General features: G+C 39.6%; 1 protein-coding gene across 3 annotated transcripts in view; it reads right to left on the bottom strand.

The window, feature by feature from the left end:
- Nucleotides 1-15,493: 15,493 nt before the first annotated feature.
- LOC100673631 (zinc finger protein 454) overlaps nt 15,494-23,979 on the bottom strand; it is a 67,121-nt gene continuing 58,635 nt past the window's right edge. For all 3 annotated transcript variants that reach the window (XM_064279251.1, XM_064279253.1, XM_064279252.1), the window contains one exon: nt 15,494-23,214. In XM_064279251.1, the coding sequence (XP_064135321.1) occupies nt 21,884-23,214 (1,331 nt within the window). In that variant the 3' untranslated portion in view covers nt 15,494-21,883. The remainder of the gene's footprint in view (nt 23,215-23,979) is intronic.

Raw genomic sequence — 23,979 nt, 5'->3', positions numbered from 1 at the left:
GCACAATAACTTTTGACCTTCAGACTAGGATTTTTCACTACTTAGATAAATAAGGCATCTCCTTAGATTATCATCTTCGGTGTACAAAATCTCCTTCCTCACATTTGTTACATTAATAGGGTTTCTTCCTTGTATGAATTATAAAGTTTCATTTATTGATTAATGCTTTCCCAAATCATTATTTCTTAGGGCTTCTTTGTGGGTTCTCTGGTGTACAATGAGGTGTTTTCTTGCTGACGACTTTTCCATTCAGTACTTTATAGGGTTCTCCCCTATATAAACTCTGAGTGAGTTTTGTCTTTTTATGGACTTTCTCTTGTTCAGTACACTTGTAAGTTATCTCTACATCTTAGGTACAGTGGGGGCATTCTCTATGACTAAAGGCATTATATTTAACACATTCATGAGGTTTCTGTACTTTGTGAATTCTCTGTATACAAAGATATGATTTCTGTTGTTATTGTATTGTCATTAGGTGCCATTGAGTTGGTTCCAACTCATAGCAACCCTATGCACAACAGAACAAAACACTGCCCGGTCCTGTGCCATCCTTACAATCGTTGTTATGCTTGAGCTCGTTGTTGCAGCCACTCTGTCAACCCACCTCGTTGAGGGTCTTCCTCTTTTCCACTGACCCTGTACTTTGCCAAGCATGAAGTCCATCTCCAGGGACTGATCCCTTCTGACAACATGTCAAAGTATGTAAGACGCAGTCTTGCCATCCATGCTTCTAATGAGCATTTTGGTTGTACTTCTTCCAAGACAGATTTGTTCGTTCTTTTAGCAGTCCACGGCATATTCAGTATTCTTTGCCAACACCACAACTCAAAGGCGTCAGTTCTTCTTCGGTCTTCCTTATTCATTGTCCAGCTTTCACATGCATATGATGAGATTGAAAATACCATGGCTTGGGTCAGGCGCACCTTAGTCTTCAAGGTGACATCTTTGCTTTTCAACACTTTAAAAAGGTCATTTGCAGCAGATTTACCCAAATGCAATGTATTGTTTGATTTCTTGACTGCTGCTTCCATGGTTGTTGATTGTGGATCCAAGTAAAATGAAATCCTTGACAACTTCAATCTTTTCTCCATTTATCATGATGGTGCTCACTGGTCCAGCTGTGAGGATTTTTGTTTTCTTTATGTTGAAGTGCAATCCATACTGAAGGCTGTGGTCTTTGATCTTCATTAGTAAGTGCTTCAAGTCCTTTTCACTTTCAGCAAGCAAGGTTGTATCATTTGCATAACGCAGGTTGTTTAATGAGTCTTCCTCCATTCCCGATGCCCTGTTCTTCTTCATATAGTCCAGCCTCTTGGATTACTTGCTCAGCATACAGACTGAATAGTATGGTGGAAAGATACAACCCTGATGTACACCTTTCCTGACTTTAAACCAATCAGTATCCCCTTGTTCTATCTGAACAGCTGCCTCTTGATCTATGTAAAGGTTCCTCATGAGCACAATTAAGTGTTCCCAGAATTCCCATTCTTCGCAATGTTATCCATAATTTGTTATGATCCACACAGTCAAATGCCTTTGCATAGTCAAGAAAACACAGGTAAACATCCTTTTGGTATTCTCTGCTTTCAGCCAGGATCCATGTGACTTCAGCAGTGATATCCCTGGTTCCACGTCCTCTTCTGAAACAAGCCTGAATTTCTGGCAGTTCCTTGTCAATGTACTGCTAAAGCCGTTTTTGAACGATCTTCAGGAAAATTTTGCTTGCCTGTAATATTAATGATATTGTTCTATAATTGCCGCATTTGGTTGAATCAGCTTTCTTGGGAATAGGCATAAATATGGATCTCTTCCAGTCAGTTGGCCAGGAAGCTGTCTTCCATATTTCTTGGCACAGAGGAGTGAGCGCCTCCAGCACTGCATCTGTTTGCTGAAACATCTCAATTGATATTCTGTCAATTCCTGGAGCCTTGTTTTATGATGCTAGAGGAGTGTTTTTCCACATTCAATATGTACATAAGATTTCTCCCTTTGATCATTTCTTTGATGTTCACTTGGGGGTTGACAACTCCCTGAAGGTTTTCTCATAGTTTTTAATTCTCCGATCTCCAGATGAAGGTTTCCCTGAATTTATTGTTTTCTTTGTGTTTCACAGTATGAATTCTCTGATGTGCAGTGAGTTTTGACTGCTAGTTGAAGCCTTTTTCGTATCTGTATCTATATCTACATACATTTGTGTGCTTTTCCCCACGCTGAACTCTGACCTAGGATTATTTCTTACTAGAAGCATTCCTACATGATTGTAATTGATTGCATTTAGAAAATTTCTTTCCAGGATGAGGTTTCTGATTTAGAGTCCTTGCTTCCTGCTGAAGGCCTTCACACACTTCCCACAACATTTAATATATTCTTTAATACATTAATCTCTCTGATGTGAATTCCTTGATGCATAGTGTCTTAGTTACCATGTGCTGCTGTAACACAAACACCACAGGTGGGTGGCTTTAAAAAACAAAAATTTATTTTCTCACAATCAGGAGGCTAGAAGTTTCAGTTCTGGGCATGGCTGTAGTGGGAGGTCTTTCATTGTCTATTTCAGCTTTTAGTAGCTACCAACAATCATTGTAGATGGATCTGTATCTGTCATTGGTCTTTTCTCCCTGTATCTCTGCATCTATTCTGGTCTTTTTATAACTCAGAAGTTACTAGGTTTAGGATGCACCCTACACTGGTATGACATCACCTGATTGATTACATTAGACTGTGTTATGAATGGTGATTACATTGTATTAGATTACATTATGGAAAGTAATTACATTATAGAACAGCAACTAGACTAGTGTTTGCCAAATCACTGGGAACCATATCCTAGCCAAACTGACACAAATTAACTGTCACACCACAGTGAGTTTTGTTTTTTTTATGGACTTTCTCTCATTCAGTCCACTTCTAAGTTGTCTCTGCAGCATGAATCATATTATGAACAGTGGGGGCATTCTCTATTACTAAAGGTGTTATCATATTTAACACGTTCATAGGGTTTTTCCCCTTTCTGAATTCTCTGTATACAAAGGTATGATTTCTAGAGGGGTGTTTTTTCACATTCAATATATACATAAGATTTCTCCCTTTGATCATTTCTTTGATGATGTTCAGTTGGGGTTGACAAGTCCCTGAAGGTTTTCCCACATTTCTTTTTTTTTTTTTTTTTTGCATTCATAGTTTTTAATTCTCTGATGTCCTATCAATCAATTTTGACTTCTGGATAAGCCCCACCCCCCACATTAGTGGAATTTATAAGGCATTCTCCATGTATGATTTTTATTATATTAATTAAGGGCCAAGCTATACCTGAAGGCTTTCTCATATTCATTGCCTTTGAATGATTTCTCCTTAATATGAATTATATGTTCCAGTGGAAATGGGACTTTTGATTGGAGGCTTTTCCACATTTATTACAAATACAGGATATCTCTCCAGTATGAGTTCTCAAAAGCAGAATAAGATTACATTTTGATATAAGCTTCTTCCCACCTATTCATAAGGTTTTTCACCTGTGTCCAATGAGTTGAGATTTGTATAGGAAGGCTTTTTTATATTAATTAAGTTCTTATGCTTTCTCACCAGTGTGAATTTTCTGACACCGTTATTACAGCTTTGTTACATTTATTACATTTTTCGCTCTTTGGAAAATTTCTCCTAGGTAATTACGCTCATTGTCTCTCACTTTAGTCAGTGACATCTTGTTAAATAAATGTAACTTTTCCCAAAAGTTTGACTTGGGTTTCCTGTTGCTTATTTATACAATTTGCAAGACTCCTAAAATGGAATAAAATGCACAATTCCAAGTGAATATTTCCATCGGCATTTTATAGAATGAAACCTCTTAAGGAATACTCTTTGTTATATTGACACCTTTATTTCTAAGTATGGAAAAATTCTATGTGCAAATATTTTCCATCTTTTGGACTTGGAGGGAAAAACTGCTCTAGTTGGACCTACAGAAGCAGAATATTGATAGTTATTACAAGTAGCTTTGGAAGTTTCAAAGATGACCATTCAGCCTATGGAAGAAAGGATAAAGAAATACAAAGAGTAGGAATGAAGAAAGGATAAGGTTCTGAATGGGGATGAGGATTGAATGGAAAGGTAAACAAGGGTGTACGGAGGCAAACCAGTGAAAGGACCGGATTGGAAATCTTAAATTTTGCTGGTTTACTCATAGATTACTATCACTAGGATTCTAACTAGTCTTTCTGCTTCCTCTATCTTCCATCTCTTATCTATTACACACACAGTATAAAAATCATCTTTCCATGACACCAGTTCCCCCGTGTTTCAGGAATATTACTGTGGCCTGGTCCCCTCTCAGCACCTCCATTTCCTTGTGATTCATTTTTCATACTTGCCTGCAGACTCAGAAACAGACACAGCAGGAAGGGTACATTAGTCTAGAGATTGTGGCTCAGATTCTGTTCGCTGATATAATCTGAAAGATTAAGTATCAATGGGTTATTCTACCAGAGAATTTGAATATTGAATAGATCCTTAGAATGAAGTTCTGAGTTATTTTACCCTTCCGATTTTCTGGACAAGGAAATTTCCCAGGTTCACAGACCTTGTCTTGCTCCTACCACTGCACTTCCTTAAGTCAGCTTTCACATCTTGAAGTTGTACAGCATCATGGTTAAGATTTCTTGAGATCAAGTTTACCTTTGGCATTTAGTAGATGGGTGACCTTGGGCAAGATAATTAGCCTCTCCAACAGTCACTAACAGCCAAAATCTCCCTAACAATTGAACCCCGTAGAGATGCTCAAATCACTGGCCCAAGTACCTACCACTGACACTCCCAGTTCTACCAATTACTGCCCAGGCAGACTCCACTCATTCAGCAAACACCACAACAGAACAATCACAGGGCCCAATCACAGACCTATGCTCCCCGTTCACTGACCCCACAGACTGCTCATTCATTATTGTTTTGACAAATATCATTGAGTACTTACTCTGTACCAGGCACTTGGGATACATCATTGTACAAAATAGACAAGGATTGTTTCCTTTGTGGGGCTTAGATTCACTTACATTCTAGTAACGTAGACACACAATAAACAATATACTAGAAAAAGAAATTAGATAATGCGTTAGAAGGTGATAAGTGCTGTGGAAAAAGAAAATGGTAGAGCAGGGAAAGGGGAAGGGGGAAGGATAGAAGATATTGGCTGCAATTTAAATGGACTGGTTCAAGATAGGCTTCATTGAAAAGGCAGGGCTTGCACGGGACAGGGAGTGAGCCATGGGGATCACCGGGGGAAGAGCAGATGTCGTAGCCAGTGCAGATGCTCAAGGGAAGAGGTGTGCCTGGGGTGTTTGAAGAACAGCGAGGAGGCTAGTGTGGCTGGAGCAGGCAAAGGGAAGGGAAACTGTGTGAGAAAGGTAGACAAGGTAATGGGAGTATATAATGTGGAGACTTGTAGGCCATTATAATTACGGACCTTGATTCTAGGTAGGATAAGAAGACATTGAAGGGTTACATTTGAGGTTTTTAAGAGAAGATTAAGATGATATGACAAGTTAAAAGGACCACTCTGACTGCTGTGTTGAAAACAGACCATAAGGGCTAATTGTAGAAGCTGGAGGTAATTAGGAGACCAGTGTAGTAACTCAGGCAAAAGGTGATGGTGGCTTGGACCATAGTGATAACAGGGAAGTTAAGGAAAAGTGGTCTGAATAGGTAAAAATTGTGAATGTAGAGACATCAAGATTTCCTTATGATTTGGTTGAAGGAGAAGGCAGGGGAGGAATGACAAGGAAAAAAAAAAAAAAGAATTAAAGGATGACTCTAAGGTTTTGTGTATAAGGAGGTATGGATTGCCATAAACTGAGATAAGGAGATCTATAGGAGGAACAGGTTATGAGTGAAAGATACAGGGTTCAGTTTTGGATACACTGAATTTCATATATCTATTAGCCACTCAAATGAAGAAGCTGAGTAGGTTGTCGGGTATGTGAGTTGGGGTTCAATAGAAAGGACTGATTGAAGATACGAATTTGAGAATCATTATAATATAGTGTCTTAGTCATCTAGTACTGCTATAACAGAAATACCATAGTGGATGGCTTTAACAAAGAGAAATTTATTCTCTCACAGTCTAGGCGTTGGCTATAGGGGAAGGCTTTCTGTCTCTGTCAGCTCTGGAGGAAGGTCCTTGTTCTCAATCTTTCTTTGGTTTAGGAGCTTCTGAGGCGCAGGGATCCCATGTCCAAAGGATGTGCTCTGCTCCTGGTGCTGCTTTCTTGGTGGTATGAGGTTCCCTACTCTCTACTTGCTTCCTTTTCCTTTTATCTCTTGAGAGATAAAAGGTGGTACAGGCCACACCCCATGGAAAACTCCTTTTACACTGGATCATGGAGGTGACCTGAGCAAGAGTGTTACATCCCACACTAATACTTTTAACCACAGGCAGAGGTTATGATTTAAAACACATAGGAAAATCACAAAATGGAGGACAACCACACATGGCCTAACCAAGTTGACGCATATTTTGGGGGGACACAATTCATACCATTACATATAGGTATCATTTAAAGCTGTGAGACTAAATGAGATCAACAAGAGTGTGAGTGTAGATAACAACAACAACAACAAAAAACCCAAACCCACTGCCGTCAAGTCGATCCTGACTCATAGCGACCCCTATAGGACAGAGTAGAACTTCCCCATAGAGTTTCCAACGAGTGCCTGGTGGACTCAAACTGCCAACCTTTTGGTTAGCAGCCATAGCACTTAACCACTACGCCACCAGGGTAGATAGAGAAGAAAAATGGAACAAGGATTAAGACCTGGACTATATTACATTAAGAGGTAAGACCCCATTCCTTTTAATCACAATGCCACACACACAAAATGCCCCCCCCAAATAAAACCAAAGTCATATATGACCCTTAGACTCTGTAGTCATACACTTCACAAAACCTAAATGGTTAGGAATGCCTAGGAAGGTGCTGTATTGGAGGAAGACTCGTCAACAACCTGTGATATGCAGATGACACAACCTTGTTTCCTGAAAGCGAAGAGGACTCAAAGCACTTACTGATGAAGATCAAAGACTACAGTCTTCAGTATGGATTACACCTCAGCATAAAGAATACTAAAATCCTCACACCTGGACCAATAAACAACATCATAAATGGAGAAAATACTGAAGTTGCCAAGGATTTCCTTTTACTTGGATCCATAATCAATGCCCATGGAAGCAGCAGTCAAGAAATCAAATGATATTCTGCACTGGGGAAATCTGCTGCAAAAGACCTCTTTAAAGAGTTGACAAGCACAGATGCCACTTTGAGGACTAAGGTGTGCCTGACCCAAGCCATAGTATTTTCAGTCACCTCATATGCATGCAAAAGCTGGACAATGAATAAGGAAGACCAAAGAGGAATTGATGCTTTTGTATTATGGTGTTGTATTATGGAAAATATCAGATATACCAGGGACTACCAGAAGAACAAACAAGTCTGTCTTGGAGGAAGTACAGCCAGAGTGCTCTTTGGAAGCGAGGCTGGAGAGACTTTGTCTCACATACTTTGGACATGTTATAAGGAGGGGCCAGTCCCTGGAGAAGGACATCATGCTTGGTAAGGTAGAGGGTCAGCATATAAGAGGAAGACTCTCAATGAGATGGATTGACACAGACTGTGACAATGGGCTCAAACATAGTAATGACTGTGAGGAAGGTGCAGGACCAGGTGGTGTTTCATTCTGTTATACATAGGGTTGCTTTGAGTCAGAAGTGACTCAACAGCACCTAACAACAACAACACACAGCTAGGAAGTGGAAGAAACAAAATGGGAGTCCCTGTCTCCATGTCTATCATTCCTACAAATACACCATGACTCTTCTCAAAAATACCCATGCATTGCTTCTCTCACATTCCTTACCAAGTGATTTCAGTTTTAGAGATCACTTACTGTATACAGCCAAGCTTCCTGAAGCCCTTGTAACACTGCTGTCATTTCTGTTAATTCTGACAGCAGTTTGTTTTTATCTACTCATGGCTCTCGTCAGAGTTTTGTCACGTATCGGGGCTACTTATTTTTATCAAGTTGGAAGCCTATCGATGGCAATGGGGTTTTTGGTATTTTTATCTAGCCAAATGGATTATAATAGTTCATGGCTCATACATTTTTCTTTAAATCCCTGGTGACTCTGAACATTCATAATGAAATCTCAGGAAAAAAAAAAAAACTTAGAAATACAGTCAATTTTCTTTATTCATGGTAGTTATGTTCTTTAAAGTTGCTGTGAACACTGAATTAGCAAATACCGATCCATTGCTGCTAGGGGCAAATACAGGGTTAGGTTCCTGCAAGCCTGTGGTCACATTTTCATCAACCTATCAATCTATAACCTTGTTTTATGTATGCTTCTGTTTAAATACACATTTAATATATACAGTAAAACCTGTGAAAGCCGGAACCTGGGTAAGATGGAAACCTGCCAGAGATGGAAAACTCAAATATTTTCTACTAATAGAGAGTGACAGACAAGTGGTACGACTGCACCCTGTCAAAGGTAGAAAACATTCGAGACCCAGAAAAACAAGGCATTCCCGTCGAGTTCTGGCTCTCAATGGTTTCACTAAGTAATGTAATATATATTGTTAAGTCATTAACTGAATTCACAGCCAACAGTAGTACAACTCATGCCTGAACAAAAATTATCTAACACACATATTTTCTCTTTAAGGTCCATCACAGCCTTCTTGAGCTTAGGAACACTAGCCAGCACTTCAACACTACACTTGGGGGCCTTTTTAAACAACTAAATCACCAACGAAAGGCACAAAAATGTGAAAAGCGTGGGACTAAATAGGTCGTGCAAAGGATATGCATTTACAATATAACAGCTGAAACCAGAAGGCACAGTGTCGCCTTGTTTGACCTCAGCAGGGAACATGCTCATCAGGCAACTCAAATTCTTTACCACTCTGCACATGTCTGTGAATAACGGGAAAAGTGCCACATGTATTGATTTTTGAGTTACAAATAACTTTTAGCAAGTAGGCGAATTTGCAAATAAGGAACCACAAATAATGAGGGTTAGCTATATTAAATGTAAATCTTCAATTTTCAACAATTCTCATCCCTTAAAAAATGGGTTCAACTTAGCATAAGGACCAACAATTGAACTGTATAAACAATTATACTATTGTGTACACAAAATCAATTATGGAGGACTTATTTATCTTGACATTAAAGCATAGTAACTCTCATCCAGTATTTATTCATTTCAGAATTCTTCTCATATGAAAGCTTTCATAATCATACTACAGTAACATCTGGAACAATATAGTTAACTAATCAAATTTAGTCCCTTTAAAAAACAAACAAACCATTGCCTTTGAGTCACTTCCAACTCATGGCTACCCCATGTGTTACAGAGGAGAACTGCTCCATAGGGTACTCTTGGCTGTAGTCGTTATAGAAGCAGATCACCAGGCCTTTCTTCTGTAGTGTGACCGGTGGGCTCAAACTGCCAACCTTTAGGTTAGTAGTCAAGCACAAACCATTTGTGCCACCCAGGGACCTTTATCCCCTTTAGAACAGATTCAAATTTAACTCCACATTATATTAGAAAAAGATACACTTTGTTTTAAATTTATAAACCAAATTATACACCTTCGTTTTCTGGATACCCATAACCTACAGAACAGGTTTTTGTATCTTTTAGTTTACAATGAAAACCTATTTATAACTACTCTACTGCAATCAGGAAACCCTGGCAGTGTAGTGGTTAAGTGCTACGGCTGCTAATCAAGAGGTTGGCAGTTCAAATCTGCAAGGCACTCCTTGGAAACTCTATGGGGCAGTTCTACTCTGTCCTATCGGGTCACTATGAGTCGGAATCGACTAGATGGCAGTGTGTTTTTTTTGGTTCTACTACAATCATGGATATTCTATATCTAAAAGATAATTTTCATATAATGTATTGATCTATGGAGAGCTTTTGGTTGGCTAGATTGTTAGATTTAAATGTCGGTCCCTAAATATGAATGTCCATTTCAACTTTCATCAGAATGTCATGAAAGGAATAAGAGTACACATGAATATACAGAACAAATTTCAATTCTAAAATCATAAAAAAGCTCTATCAAAATCCTGTTTTTTTTTTAACCTGTCATGTAGCTACATAAACTGATATAGTTTTCACTGAAATAAATTGATATAGCCTGTTGGTTTAAAATGGTCAGTTAAACACTTATCTTTATCCCATCACCTATATTAAAAACCAAAAAAGCCAAATCCATTGCCATCGAGTTCATTCTGACTCATAGCGACCCTGTAGGACGGAGTAGAAATGCCCTATAGGGTTTCCAAGGAGCAGGGTGGATTTGAACTGTTGACATTTTGGTTAGCAGCTGAGTTCTTAACCACAGCGCCACAGGGCTAGGCCTCACTAAAATAATAGTAAAAGTATATGAATTATATAAACTCATACGAACAAAGAGAATATGAAAAACGACACAGTAGACAAGAGTACTTTGAAAAGTAGACAAGAGTACTTTGGGAAAGAGAAAGCAGAGAGCACTAATTTGCACAAGAGTCCCCCCAAGAGGCTGAGGGATTAGAAGTAGGAGATATAGAGAAGAGGGGGTGTGTGACAATGGAGGGAGAGCAGAGAAAACAGGAAGTTATTTTGAAAGTCCATCCATGAAACAATGAACCCTCACATCCTAGACACAGAAAGCCATCAACAGACACTTACCCACCAGGGATGAGACAAGCGGGTAGTTTGTTTTTTTCAGAGACAGTATCTGGGGAAGTCTGAGATTATTGGGTACGTAAGACATGGCAGGGGGCAGGGTGAGGCATGGGGTTAGAAGTAAGGGAAGTAAGGGTATTATTTAAAAGCCTACTTTCAGAAAGATTAACTTGTCACCTCACCCACCTCTAGAATTCTATAATCAGTCAACTATCAATAAATGTAAAGGCAGAATGAAGACATATTCAGGCATAAGCTTTCTTTCTTAGAATGCTTTTGGAGCATATCCTCCAACAAGACAATGGAGTACGCCAAGAAAGATGAAGACATGGGATCCAGGAAACAATGCTTCAATCCAAGAAATTAGTAAAGAGAAAGTAAAGAGTTGGAAAGATATCAGTAATTTTAGACAGCAAACAGCCCAAATTGAAGGAGGACCAATGGCTCAAAATGGATGTCTACAGGTGAAATAAAGAGAGAAGATGGTAAATATACATGATGAAACATCTGGAGAGAATTAAAGATCTATGTGAATTTATGTAAGCAAAACTTACAGGAAATTAATTTAGGGAAAACACAAAGCCGTACAAAAATAAAAACTTTTATACAAGGTTCCAGTTCTGGGTAAAATGGAGTAAGCAAGCAGGCTCCACTCCTCTCTCCCACTGACACCCACTCCTCTCTCCCACTGAAGGCCTCTATAAAACCTGGACAGGATGCATGGAACAGCTATTTGAGGGTTCTGAAATATAACCAATAGCATGCAGGTTGGGAAAGAAGATCAAAATTTGAAAGCCACTGAACTGGCAGCAAGTTTTCCTCCCCCTCTTGTTTTTTTCTCTGTTGTTCCTCAGCCTGAAACCTGGAAATGAGTACAAGACACTGACAGAGAGACTGAGATCAAGAAAGGGGTCTCCTAATGCTCAGAGAGAGGAAAGATACCCCACAGTTTTCTTCCTCTTTGTTCTCTTGTGCCCCATCCCCAGGCAGGTTTGGGGAGGAAAAATAGAGCTCAGTTTTGGATATGTTAAGATTGACACCTCTATTAGACATCCAAGTAGAAATTTTGAATAGGCTGTTACATATATGAATCAGGATTACATGGTAGACATCTGCACTGAACACATAAGCCTGGGAGTCCTTAGTATGTGTTGTTCCTAGTTGCCACTGAGTCAGCCAGGACTGCGGCAACCTCGCGTATCTGGTCACGTGCCAGCTTCATGATCATTGGTGTGTTTGAATCTGTTGTAGCTATTTTGTCAACCCATCTCATTGAGGGTTTCCCTTGTCTTGCTGGCCTTCTATTTTACCAAACATGATGATCTTTTCTAGAGATTGGTGTTTCCTGATGACAAAGACAAAGTAAGTAAGCTTACTTTGGACACGCCTCAATACAAAGATGGTATTTAAAGCCATACATTTGCATGATATCACCAAGAGAGTGATTGAAGATAAAAGAGAGGAAGTCAGAGGGTAGAATGTCTCAGTATTAAGAAGTCAGGGAGATGAAAATGAACTAGAAAAAGATATTACTACAAAGAAATAGCAGGAGGACAGTAGCAGCGGGAAAAAAAAAACCCAAGAAAATGGATTGATCTGAAAGACAAGTAAATATTTTTAAGCAAATTAGAGTAGTAAACTGTGTCAAATGCTGCTAATAAGTAATGTAAGATGAGGACTGAGAATTGACCCTCAAATTTAGCAAATGTGTAGGTCACTGATAACATTGTCAAGAAGAGTTACAGTAGAATAGTGGGGGCACCTGGCTGGCTGCATTCTAGAGAGCAGAAGGTCCTATTTCTGGGAAGGGAGAGAACAAGTTTACTGAAACCAAACTCTCCTGATTTCAGAAACTAAAAGGCATACTAAAATATTTTTTAAATCTTCTTAAAAGCATTGAAAAGCTGAAAGGATTGTAAGGATTATCAGGCCAAAATTTCAGTGAAAATGGGATCCAGTGAGGTGACTGCTGAAGCTGCTTTTTTCTTTATGGCATTTGAAGATCAAGGCAAATTTGAAAGTTGGTTTTTGATAATCTCCTGAGGCAATGCAGACTGAATTCAAAGCCCAAAGCCACCACATTAGGAGCATCTAATAGAAAATCTACATTCATGGTAAGGAAGAAATCAGAATTAACCTCGTCCGTGCCTCTCTCCATCACACAGAGGACTGCAGATACATTTGCCTGCATTGTGCAGCGCGGATCAAGGCAAAGACAGATCTGTTCCTTAGAAGTTAGAACCACAACAGCTTCAGTGTGGTCAAATTTACATCTCCTGCTGTTCACAGTCGCCTCGAGGGCACTGGGTTTTTTTTTTTTTTTTGCTGTTCCAAAATATCCAAGCTATACAATTAAGTTTCCAGAGTGGCAGGGCCATGAGGTTAGTGGCAGAAGCAAATACAAATCTTCTTTGGAAGAAGGCACCTTCATCCTGGCATAAAAATTTCCTCAATATAGTTATTCAAAAATAAGGAAAAATACAGTATCAAAAGTAATCCAGCCAAAAGGGAAATGAGGTACCATGAATAAGAACCAGCATAAACAAGAGATGACAAAAAAAGACTCACAAAGACTTAAGATACTGAACTGATCAGACATAAATTTAAAAAACAACATGCTTCCTATGGCTAAGAAACAGGAGACAAGCTTGAAAATATCTTCTGTTACGAGGATACTATAAAAATGTATTAAAGATCTGCTTTAGTTTTGATATGTAGTATTTCCATTGCCTTTCAGCTTTCTGCAGACATCAGTGCTGCATTCTATATATATTTCTTTTAGGTCAAGTTTGTTAATCATTCTGTTGAATTCTTCTATATCGTACTGACATTTTTCGTCCAATGATTCAAGCCAAAACATTTAAAAGCAAAAGAAAGGGTGAAATCTATAATGGAGACAAAGAAAGTGGACATCATTAAACATGCCAAAAGCAGTGACTGTTGAGCCCCGTTCGCAGAAGTTCATTAGACTGGACCAGTTGTCTGGGGCTTTAACTGTGAAGGCAAAGGGCATGTACAAAGGGTTGAAAATACATCATTGAAAATTAGGCTTAAAAGTTAATGATGGAGAGATGGGCAAATACTTAAATGTTTACCGACATTCTTCCTAGCATTAAAATCAAGTTCTAATTATCCTCTTAAGTAAGGTGAAAGAACAAGATTTGAAGAAATTACTTTAGACAAATAAAATAAATTTTATTGTCTGTATTTAAGGGTCAATTCATGTTTTTAAAAGCTACAGTAATTCAAAATGTGTACTGGCTCATAGACCATAAATAGACCGATGGGACAGATAAATGATCTAGATATATGTGGAATGTGGTGAAAGAAAAAGATGGCATTTCAAATCGGTACAGGAAAAGATGACTTAGTTAATAAATGGTGTTGTGAAAACTGGGTAGCCATCTTTAAAAAAAAAATTAAATTGGCTTCATTATCTCACATCTTACATCAAAATGATTCCAAGGGATCAAATATTTTACATGAAAAATAAAAACAGAAAGAGGTGGGCAATTTAAAAGTAATCTTTGTGCGGGTAAGGACTTTCTACTGTGATTTAAAACATAGAGGTCTTGGTGAGTAGCTTCTGGGGTCTTAAAAGCTTGTGAACAGCCATCTAAAATACATCTATAGGTCCCATTAGGTTTGGAGCAAAGGAGAATGAAGAAAACCAAAGACACAAGAAAAATATTAGCCCAAAGGACTAAAGGACCACATGAACCACAGCCTCCACCAGCCTGAGCCCAGAAGAACTAGACGGTGCCTGGCTACCACCCACTGACCACTCTGACAGGGATCACAATAGAGGGTCCCAGACAGAGCGGGAGAAAAATTTAGAAAAAATTCAAATTTACAAAAAAAAAAAAGAAACACACCAGACTTTTGGGTCTGATGGAGACTGGGAGACGCCCTGAGGCTATGGCTCTGATGACACCCTGCTAATTCAGAACTGAAGCCACTCTTGAAGTCTACCTTTCAGCCAAAGATTAGACAGGCCTGTAAAACCGTGGTGGCATAGCGGTTAAGAGCTACGGCTGCTAATCAAAAGGTTGGCAGTTCAAATCCACCAGGCGCACCTGGGAAACCCTATGAGGCAATTCTACTCTGTCCTGTAGGGTCGCTATGAGTCGAATCGGCTTAACGGCAACAGGTTATAAAACAAACAGGTACGTGCTTCTTAGTTCAATCAAGTGTATGAGACCAAATGGGCGACATCTCCTCAAAAGCAAAGACGAGAAGGTAGGAAGGGACAGGAAAACCGGACAAATGGACACGGAGAACCCAGGGTGGAAAAGGAAATGGGGAGAGTGCTAACACATTGTGGGGATTACAACCAATGTCACAAAGTAATCTGTATATAAATTTTTGAATGAAAAACTAATTTGCACAGTAAACTTTCACCTAAAACACAATGAAAAAACAAAACCAGAAGTCTAAGAAAAAAGATTATTCAATTTTATTTAAAAATAAAAACTCTTTGCACTAGAATCAACAAACCCATATGAATAAAGTCAAATGACAAACTGAGAAAATACATTTGAAACTCATGATGGAAGACTAGAAAGAGATCCTGTAAATCGATTGTTAAAAACCAACAAGCCAAGAATAGAGATATAATGGCTCTTAAACATATGAAATTATGTTCAACTTAATTCATAGTAAGAGAATGGCAAAATAAAACCACCCTGATACATCGACTTACCAGGCTAGCAAAGTATAAAAACTTGGCTAAGGTTCTGTGCTGGCAAGGGTGGGTGGCACCGTCTCTTCCCCCAATGCAGGTGCACACTAGCACAACCTCTAAGGAGGGAAAGTTAGCACTTTCTAAATTGAAAAAATGCACCCATTCTTTGAACCCAGCAACGCAATTTGTGGCATTTTACCTAAAACTATACTTGCCCAAGTATGGAATGGAATATATGTAAGAATATTAATTGCAGCATTGTTTGCAGTAATGAAAAATTTGAAAACAACCTAACCACACCTCAGTTTGGGATCAGCGATTGTTGTCGGAATGGTGCTGTCGAGTCCATTCCGATTCAAAATGACCCTACGTAAAACAGAACGAAACACTGCCTAGTCCTGTGCCATCCTCACAGTCATTGTTATGTTTGAGCCCATGTTGCAGGCACTGTGTCAATTATCTCATTGAGGGTCTTCCTCTTTTTCAGTGACCCTCTACTTTACCAAGCATGATGCCCTTCTCCAGACACTGGTCCCTCCTGACAACATGTCCAAAGTATGTGAGACAATGTCTCTCCAGCCTCTCTTCCAAGGAGCACTCTGGCTGTATTTCTTCCAAGACGGATTTGTTTGTTCTTTTGGCAGTCCATGGTATATTCAAAATTCTTCACCAACACCATAATTCAAGGTCATCAATCCTTCTTCGGTCTTCCTTATTCATTGTCCAGCTCTCTCATGCATATGAGGCGATTGAAAATATTATGGTTTGGGTCAGGCACACCTTAGTCCTCAAAGTGACATCTGTGCTTTTTAACACATTTAAAGAGGTCTTTTGCAGCAGATTTGCCCAATGCGATATGTCATTTGGTTTCCTGACTGCGCTTCTATGGTGACGTTGATTGTGTTTCCAAGCAAAATGAAATCTTTGACAATTTCATCCTTTTCTCCATTTATCATGATATTGCTTATTGGTCCAGTTGTGAGGATTTTTGTTTTATGTTGAGATGCAACCTATACTGAAGGCTAGTTCTTGATCTTCATCAGTAAGTACCTCAAGTCCTCTTTGCTTTCAGCAAGCAAGGTTTTATCATCTGCATATCACAGGTTGTTAATGGGTATTCCACCAATCCTGATGCCACATTCTTCTTCATATAGTCCAGCAAAAATCATACAGATTAAATAAGTATGGAGAAAGGATGCAACCCTGATGCACACCTTTCCTGATTTTCAAGCATGCAATATCCCCTTGCTCTGTTCAAATGACTGCCTCTTAGTCTATGTACAGATTCCTCATGAGCACAATTAAGTGTTCTGGAATTCCCATTCTTTACAACGTTATCCATAATTTGTTATGATTCACACAGTCAAATGCCTTTGCATAGTCAGTAAAACACAGGTAAACATCCTTCTGGTATTCTCTGCCTTCAACCAACATCCATCTGACATCAGCAATGATATCCCTTGTTCTACATTCTCTTCTGAATCCAGCTTGAATTTCTGGCAGTTCCCTGTCAATGTACTGGTGCAACCACTTTTGAATGATCTTCAGCAAAATAAATACATTAAATGGGACCAATATTAAATACATTATGCTGTCTTGGAAGAAGTATAGCCAGAATGCTTCTCAGAAGCGAGGATGATGAGACTTTGTCTCGCGTACTTCGGATATGTTATCAGAAGGGACCAGTCCCTGGAGAAGGGCATCATGCTTTTTAAAGTAGAGGGTTAGTGAAAAAGAAGAAGACCCTCAATGAAATGGAGTGACACAGTGGCTGCAACAATGGGCTCAAACATTGCAGCAATGATTGTGAAGGTGGTGCAGGACCGGGCATTGTTTTCTTCTGTTGCAGATAGGGTCGCTATCAGTCGGAACCAACTGGATGGCTCCTAACAATGACAACGATATGGTGCATTCAACAATGGAGTATTTTGCACTTATTACAAAGAATGAGGCAGCTCTATATGTATTGAAATGAAAAGAACTTTGAGATATGTTGTTAAAGAAAAGTAGCAAAATGCAGAACATTGTATCTAATGTTACTTCCAGTAAAACCAGGTGCATTCCTACCCATGATGATGCCAGGTGTGTTGGAGTTGAACTGTGCTCCACAGGATTTTCAATGACTGATTTTTTGGAAGCGGATTGCCAAGCCTTTCTTCTGAGGTGTTTCTGAGTGGACTCTAACCACGAATCTTTCAGTTAGTAGATGAGCATGTTAACCCTTTACACTACCCAGGAACTCCAATATCCTATCATCTGTATATGTACAGACTATCTCTGGAAGGACACACAGGATTCTGGTAACTGTTGTTGCCTCTGGCAAGGGAAATTGGGTAACAGGGGCATGGGAAGGTGAGAGACCTATTTTTCACTGTACACCCTTTTATTCCTTTTAAGTTTGTATCGTGTGCTACCAAAATCCATATTAAATTATTTTAAATTTATGTATCTGTTGAATAACACTCAGGGGGTACCACCACAAATGCCTCCTTCCTTTCCCTCTCCAACATTTATACCACAGCCTAAGTCCCAGGGTACAGAACTTTCCCTTACAATGCAGCCCTCTAGAAAAATAAGCTCTGTTTATAAACTTCCAATAGGACAACTAAGGCATTTTACTTTAAAGAAATGCGTCAGATCCTCTACAGGCCTCAGCAAATATTCGTTTGAAATAATTGGGGCTAATTTATTTACTAACACACATTTACCAACATCAACTATGTGCCGAGCTTTAGCTGGGTACTGGGCACAGTGGGTTAAACTGGGCCAAGTCTCTGCCTTTGAGCTCACAGTCTAGTTGGGGAAACAGACAATTACAGTTTGTGGTGCCAGGATCTTCTGCAATTTCCTTGTGTCTGCAATATAAATTGTGGGAGCTGAGGTGGGAGGTTAGGCTGGAGAGGTCTGCGTGGATCCACGTGTGTAGGGCCTTGAAGGCCTTGCTTAGAAGAGTAGCTCTTCTACTCTTGGCAAAGGGTAGAAAGGGTTTTAAGCAGGCAAGTGCTATGTCTGGTTAGGCAGATCACTGGCGGCTGGCGTGGGAGGTGGGCTGGAGGGGACCAGACCATAGGCAGGAAGATTGGTGAGGAGCCTGGGGCAATTCACCAGGGGAATCTGAAATAGCCCCTTCTGTAAAGATTTGGAAAAGGAGCCCTGGTGACACAGTGGTTAAGCGCTCAGCTGCTAACCGAAGGTCGGTCGGCAGTTTGAACCCATCAGCAGCTCCACAGGAGAAAGAAGAGGCAATCTGCTTTTATAAAGATTACAGCCTTGGAAACCCCATGGGGCAGTTCTACTCTGTCCTAGTGTTGCTATCAGTCCGGATGGACTTGACAGCAATGGGGTTGTAAATGTTTGTAACACCTTTATTTTTTCTTATAATGGTCAGAAATTATAAAACAACATTATGTAACATTTGTGTTTTAGAGAGCAATTGAACTTTGGGTGATTTTCCAAACTTTGGCGTTTCTTAGCTGCAAGGGAAATTAATAGGGAAAGAAAGAAAATTAATTGGGAAGCGCATCAGTTTTCTAGGGCTGCATAAGAAATTACCACAAGTGGGTGGCTTTAAAATAACTTATTCTCGCACAGTTCTGGAGGCCAGAAGTCCAAAATCAGGGTGTCATTCGTGTTTTCTTCTGAGGGATAATCTGTTCCATGTTTGTCTCCTAGCTTCTGGTGATGGCTAGCAATCTTTGGCGTTCCTTGGCTTGTAGACACATCACTGAAAAATCTCTGCCTCTGTCTTTATGTGGCTGTCTTCCCTTTGTGTGCCTGTGTCTCTCCTCTTTCATAACACCACTCAGATGGGATTACAACCCACCCTACTCTAGTATGATCTCATGTTAACCAATTGTATCTTCAAAGACCCCATTTCCAAACAAAGTCACATTCACAGGTACCGCAGGTTTGAACATACATTTTTGGGGCGACACAATTCAATTCATAACAGGAAGTTTTCCATTTTTTACACTCCTATAAATTTAACACGTAAAAACTATCTGTACCTTGAAAGTTTGAAATAAAATACCTAAAATCTGGTAACAGCTTCCTCTGGGTTTAGAATGACGCCAAAGCTCACTGCAAGGGCTAAGTGGGTCTATGTGGTCTTACTCTTCCTATCAAACCTCATCTTGCACATGTAGGTTCTGACTCTTTGGGTTCCACCCACACCTTTGTAAAGTCTCTTAAGCAGCCCAAGCTAGTTCCTGCCTCACAGTTCTCCCACATGCTGATCACTCTGTCTACAAAGCCCCGAACTCTGTGTCTGTCTTGCTCATTTATCCTGGGTCTCATCATCAGTTAATTTCCTCAGTGAGGCCTACCCCAACCACACAATCTAAAGCTGGGACCCTGACACACTCTTTCACAGTACCCTATTCTATCTACTCATTCTACTTACTACAATTATTTGCAAATTATTTGGCTTCATTTTATAATACCTGCCTTCCCCATTAGGTTTAAGGTTCATGGAAGAATAACTATATGCATATATAATCACTGTATACTATATTTGACAGAAATGATTTAATAAATGAATGGCCACTTCTCTGTTTTTCTCTGGCCACTAGCCTCCAAAATAGGTATTCCTAGTAATAACCCTCTCATTTGCCCTGGATCCAGGACCTGTCATGGCTATCTCAGGCTGTGCCCATGAGATGTCACAGGACCGTGTTGTCAGACTCAGATATGTGTTTGTGAACACATGGATTCTGGACTTTCAGGTAGCAAGAGCACCTAAACTCTTTCCACCTTGACAAACTAGGGCTTGAAGAAAAGACTTCAATCCTATGTGTGGAAAGCCATGACAGGAAGCCTGGGTTGCAAGACTGAAGACTTTGCACACAGCCATCCCACCGCCATGCACATGAGTCCCACTTCAACACCTTAAACCATGTGGTTCACTATGTGCTCTAGAATGTGTCATAAAGGAGGTGGCCAAGTGCAGTGGTTAAGTGCCCAGTAGCTCTGCCACCTGGGGACAAGTCCTTGATTCAACCTTTACAAGCTGACTTTTGGCCAGTTTCTAAATCTCTCTCCTCAATCTTCAAACAGGGATGGTACTGACAGTCTCATACAATTGTAAAGATTGAGTTAATATCTGCAAAGCGCTTACCACAGTATCTGGCACAGAGTATGCTCTCAAATGTGAACCATTTTCCTCAGTGAGGAGGATACAGCTCTTTACATTCCACAGCCTGAACACTATGCTCAAGAAGCAAAAATTCAAAGTTCTCTGCTTTCCTATGAACACAGGGTTTAATACGTTCAGAAACCTGGACAAAGTTAGGGCAAGGACCAGAATGCAGAATTTCAATATTCTGTGAGTAGCAAACATACTCTGATGCAGTGGACACAGAGGTCTGTTCAGCCAAAGAAACCAGAGTAGATCAGCGCGCTGTGAGAACTGCCCTTGAGGGTCTAACCTCTTATGTCAGTTGTACACCAGGAACACAGGTTGCAGAAGTAGCCAGTGGCTCAGACGACCACAACTAGGTGGTTGGTATCCCTACACCTGAAGGTTAGCATGCCCCTGACTGCTCTGTGCAGTGAACTTAACTATAGTGCGGAACAACTGGAAGGTAATGACCACAGACTAAGGCCCCTATTGTAGGTATCACCCCAGGGTCAGAGTCAAGCTGAGCCCCAGAGAAACTGGGTAAATCAAGATTTTTGATTAAATTCTGCCCCCTAGGCAGGGGTCCTGGATTTTTGAAAGATGAATTTGGATGCTGTATCTAGAATCGTGGATTGTGAATGAAGTCAGATTACCACACTCCTCAAAGAAAATGAGGTGGTGACAAAGGACATGATGTTAATAGGCAGGAGTTGCTACATTAACAGAGGAACACACCATTCAGATGAATTGTCCCAGAAGAATTCAGGTAAGAAGCCAGTGGCTACACAGACCAGGGAGATCTGACAAAAGACGGACTGAAGTAGAACGTGGAAAACATAATTCAAGTAATTCCTGGGCTGACACATGGGTGACTGTACTTTCTTTAAACTGAATGCCTGGAGTGTGGGTGAGGAGAGAAATAAGAATTTCATTAAAGGTAGCAACCCTCTTATATAAGAGAATGAAGTAGAGTGAAATGCTTGTAGACCATTTCCTTTATTTCCCTTTGCTTCTCAGCCTTAATTTCTGCAATTTTATAATTTTTCTTAATAGTCAAAGTATAATTTTCTTAAACCAATTTCTATGTCCTTAGTGAAGCTCTGTTTTGGTTCTGATACTTGGTAATTCAGACTAATTAAACAGTACTGTTAATTCTATTGAGGCAATAAAAACAATAAGGAGTGTTTGCCATTCTCAAATTCTCAAAATGCACAATGTTGTGAAGCTTAACTCTTAGTACGTAAAATGACCATTTTGCTGTAAGCTTTCATAGTTATTTTCTAGCATGGATTTTCTTACATTCAGTAATTAACATACTCAGTCTCAAAGCTTTTCCATTTAAACTGCATTCATATCATTTTTCCCCAATGTGATGTCTCTGATGCTGAATCAGATTTGCAGTCTGGTTGAAGGCTTTCCCACATTTATTACATTTATAGGGTTTTTCTCCTGTATGAATCCTTTGATGTTGAGTAAGGTGTGTGCTTCGGATAAAGGCCTTTTCACAGATTTTACATTTGTAAGGTTTTTCTCTAGTATGAATTCTTTTATGTTGAGTAAGAGCTGAATGGTCACTGAAGGCCTTCTCACATATATTACATGTGTAAGGTTTTTCTCCAGTATGAATTCTCTGATGTTGGGCAAGGGCTGATTGGTCCCTGAAGGCTTTCTCACACAAACCACATCTGTATGGCTTCTCTCCAGTATGAATTTTCCGATGTCGAGCAAAAGACGAATTATCCCTGAAAGCCTTCCCACATTCATTACATTTATAAGGTTTCTCTCCAGTATGAATTCTCTGATGTTCCGTAAGGGAAGAGTTCACCCTGAAGGCCTTTCCACACTGATTACATTCAAATGGTTTCTCTCCAGTGTGAATTCTCTGATGCTGAAGAAAACTTGTACTCTGATTAAAGGCTTTCCCACATTCGTGACATTTATAGGGTTTCTCTCCACTATGAATATTCTGGTGCTTGGTAAGATGTGCCCTGCAGACAAAGGCTTTTTCACATACATTACATTTGAAAGGTTTCTCTCCAGTATGTATTCTATGATGATGGGCAAGATGTATATTTCGAATAAAAGCTTTTCCGCATAAGTTGCATTCAAAAGGTTTCTCTCCAGTATGAATTTTCTGATGATAAGTAAGTGAGGAGCTCACTGAGAAAGCTTTACCACATTCTTTACATTCATAAGGTTTCTCACCAGTGTGAATTCTTTGGTGATGAATAAGGTGTGTACTCTGGTGAAAGGCTTTCCCACATTCTCTACATTTATATCGCTTCTCTTTAATAGTTTTCAAATTTACATTAGGTTTTTCAGTATGGATTTTCTGATGTTTTTTAAGGGTTGAATTCTTAGAGAAGACTTTTCCACACTCATTACACTCAAAGGCTTTTTTGCCAGACTGACCTCTCTGACTTTGAATAAAAGATGAGCTCATAGTGCAGTCCTTCCCAGATTCATTATGCTCCTGGGCACCAACCCCAGATAGGGTTTTCTGGTGTGCAACTACTACTTGCTGCATATTTATCTCCTGGCCTCCATGCTGCTCTTCTAACAGGTTATCACATTTCCAGTGACAATCTCTAGCGAATCTTTCCTTTATCTTCCACTGATCCAATTCTTCATCAAGAACCTCTGCCTTGAGAGTGCATTTATTACTCATAAACATAGCCATCCAGTCTGAAAGACATTAAAAATAAATGTTTTACCTTAGTAAAACATCCATTTGGGATAAGATGATGAGCCTGTTAATGTTGAAAAACATGTTACAGCACTGAAGTGAAGATAAAGAAGGAAAGGGAGGAGAGGTGAATAGAAGACTATGCAGGAAGGGGCTGATCTACTGTATAATGTATGAAGCAGGAGCGCTTGGAAGCTTTTGCTCAGAAGTCACAGGTCTGGGGTTGGAATCCTTAATATAAAACTTACTCTCCTGAGGGTCATAGAAAAGTTATCTGACCTTCTAAGCCTCAAAAAAAAAAAAACCTGATATAGACCACACTATGCTAACAAATAAGAAAAAAATATATACCCTGCTCTCTTCTAGTGATGTGGTGTTTAAAACAAATAACCCAGATGTGGTCTCAAGAAATCACTGAAACTAGAGGTCAATACTTGGTAGAAAAAGAATTCAATTTAGGAGTAACTACCAAAGCTAACACTTTTATGTACTACAGGATTATTTTAGCATTCAGATAGATAATAAAAAGTAGGCTGCTGTAAAGGCTGTGTGATATGCTCATATCTACTAATAAAATTAGGACACCTCCTGTTTGTGAGGAAGCAATGTATATAAACCCATATGAATAATGTGACATCTACGTAGGAAAATGTACCATAAGGAAGTATGGTGACTATAGTAAATTAGGAACAGAAGAGCAAATCTCTCAGGATATACCCAGTATGTCTAGGACGAAGAGGGCTGGATCTAGGGGCAAGAAGTAT

This window comes from Loxodonta africana, chromosome 2, assembly GCF_030014295.1.
Source record: "Loxodonta africana isolate mLoxAfr1 chromosome 2, mLoxAfr1.hap2, whole genome shotgun sequence".
NCBI classification, from domain to species: Eukaryota; Metazoa; Chordata; class Mammalia; order Proboscidea; family Elephantidae; genus Loxodonta; species Loxodonta africana.
The sequence above is the reverse complement of the archived record's forward strand: the minus strand, read 5'-3'. Positions and strand labels throughout refer to the sequence as shown.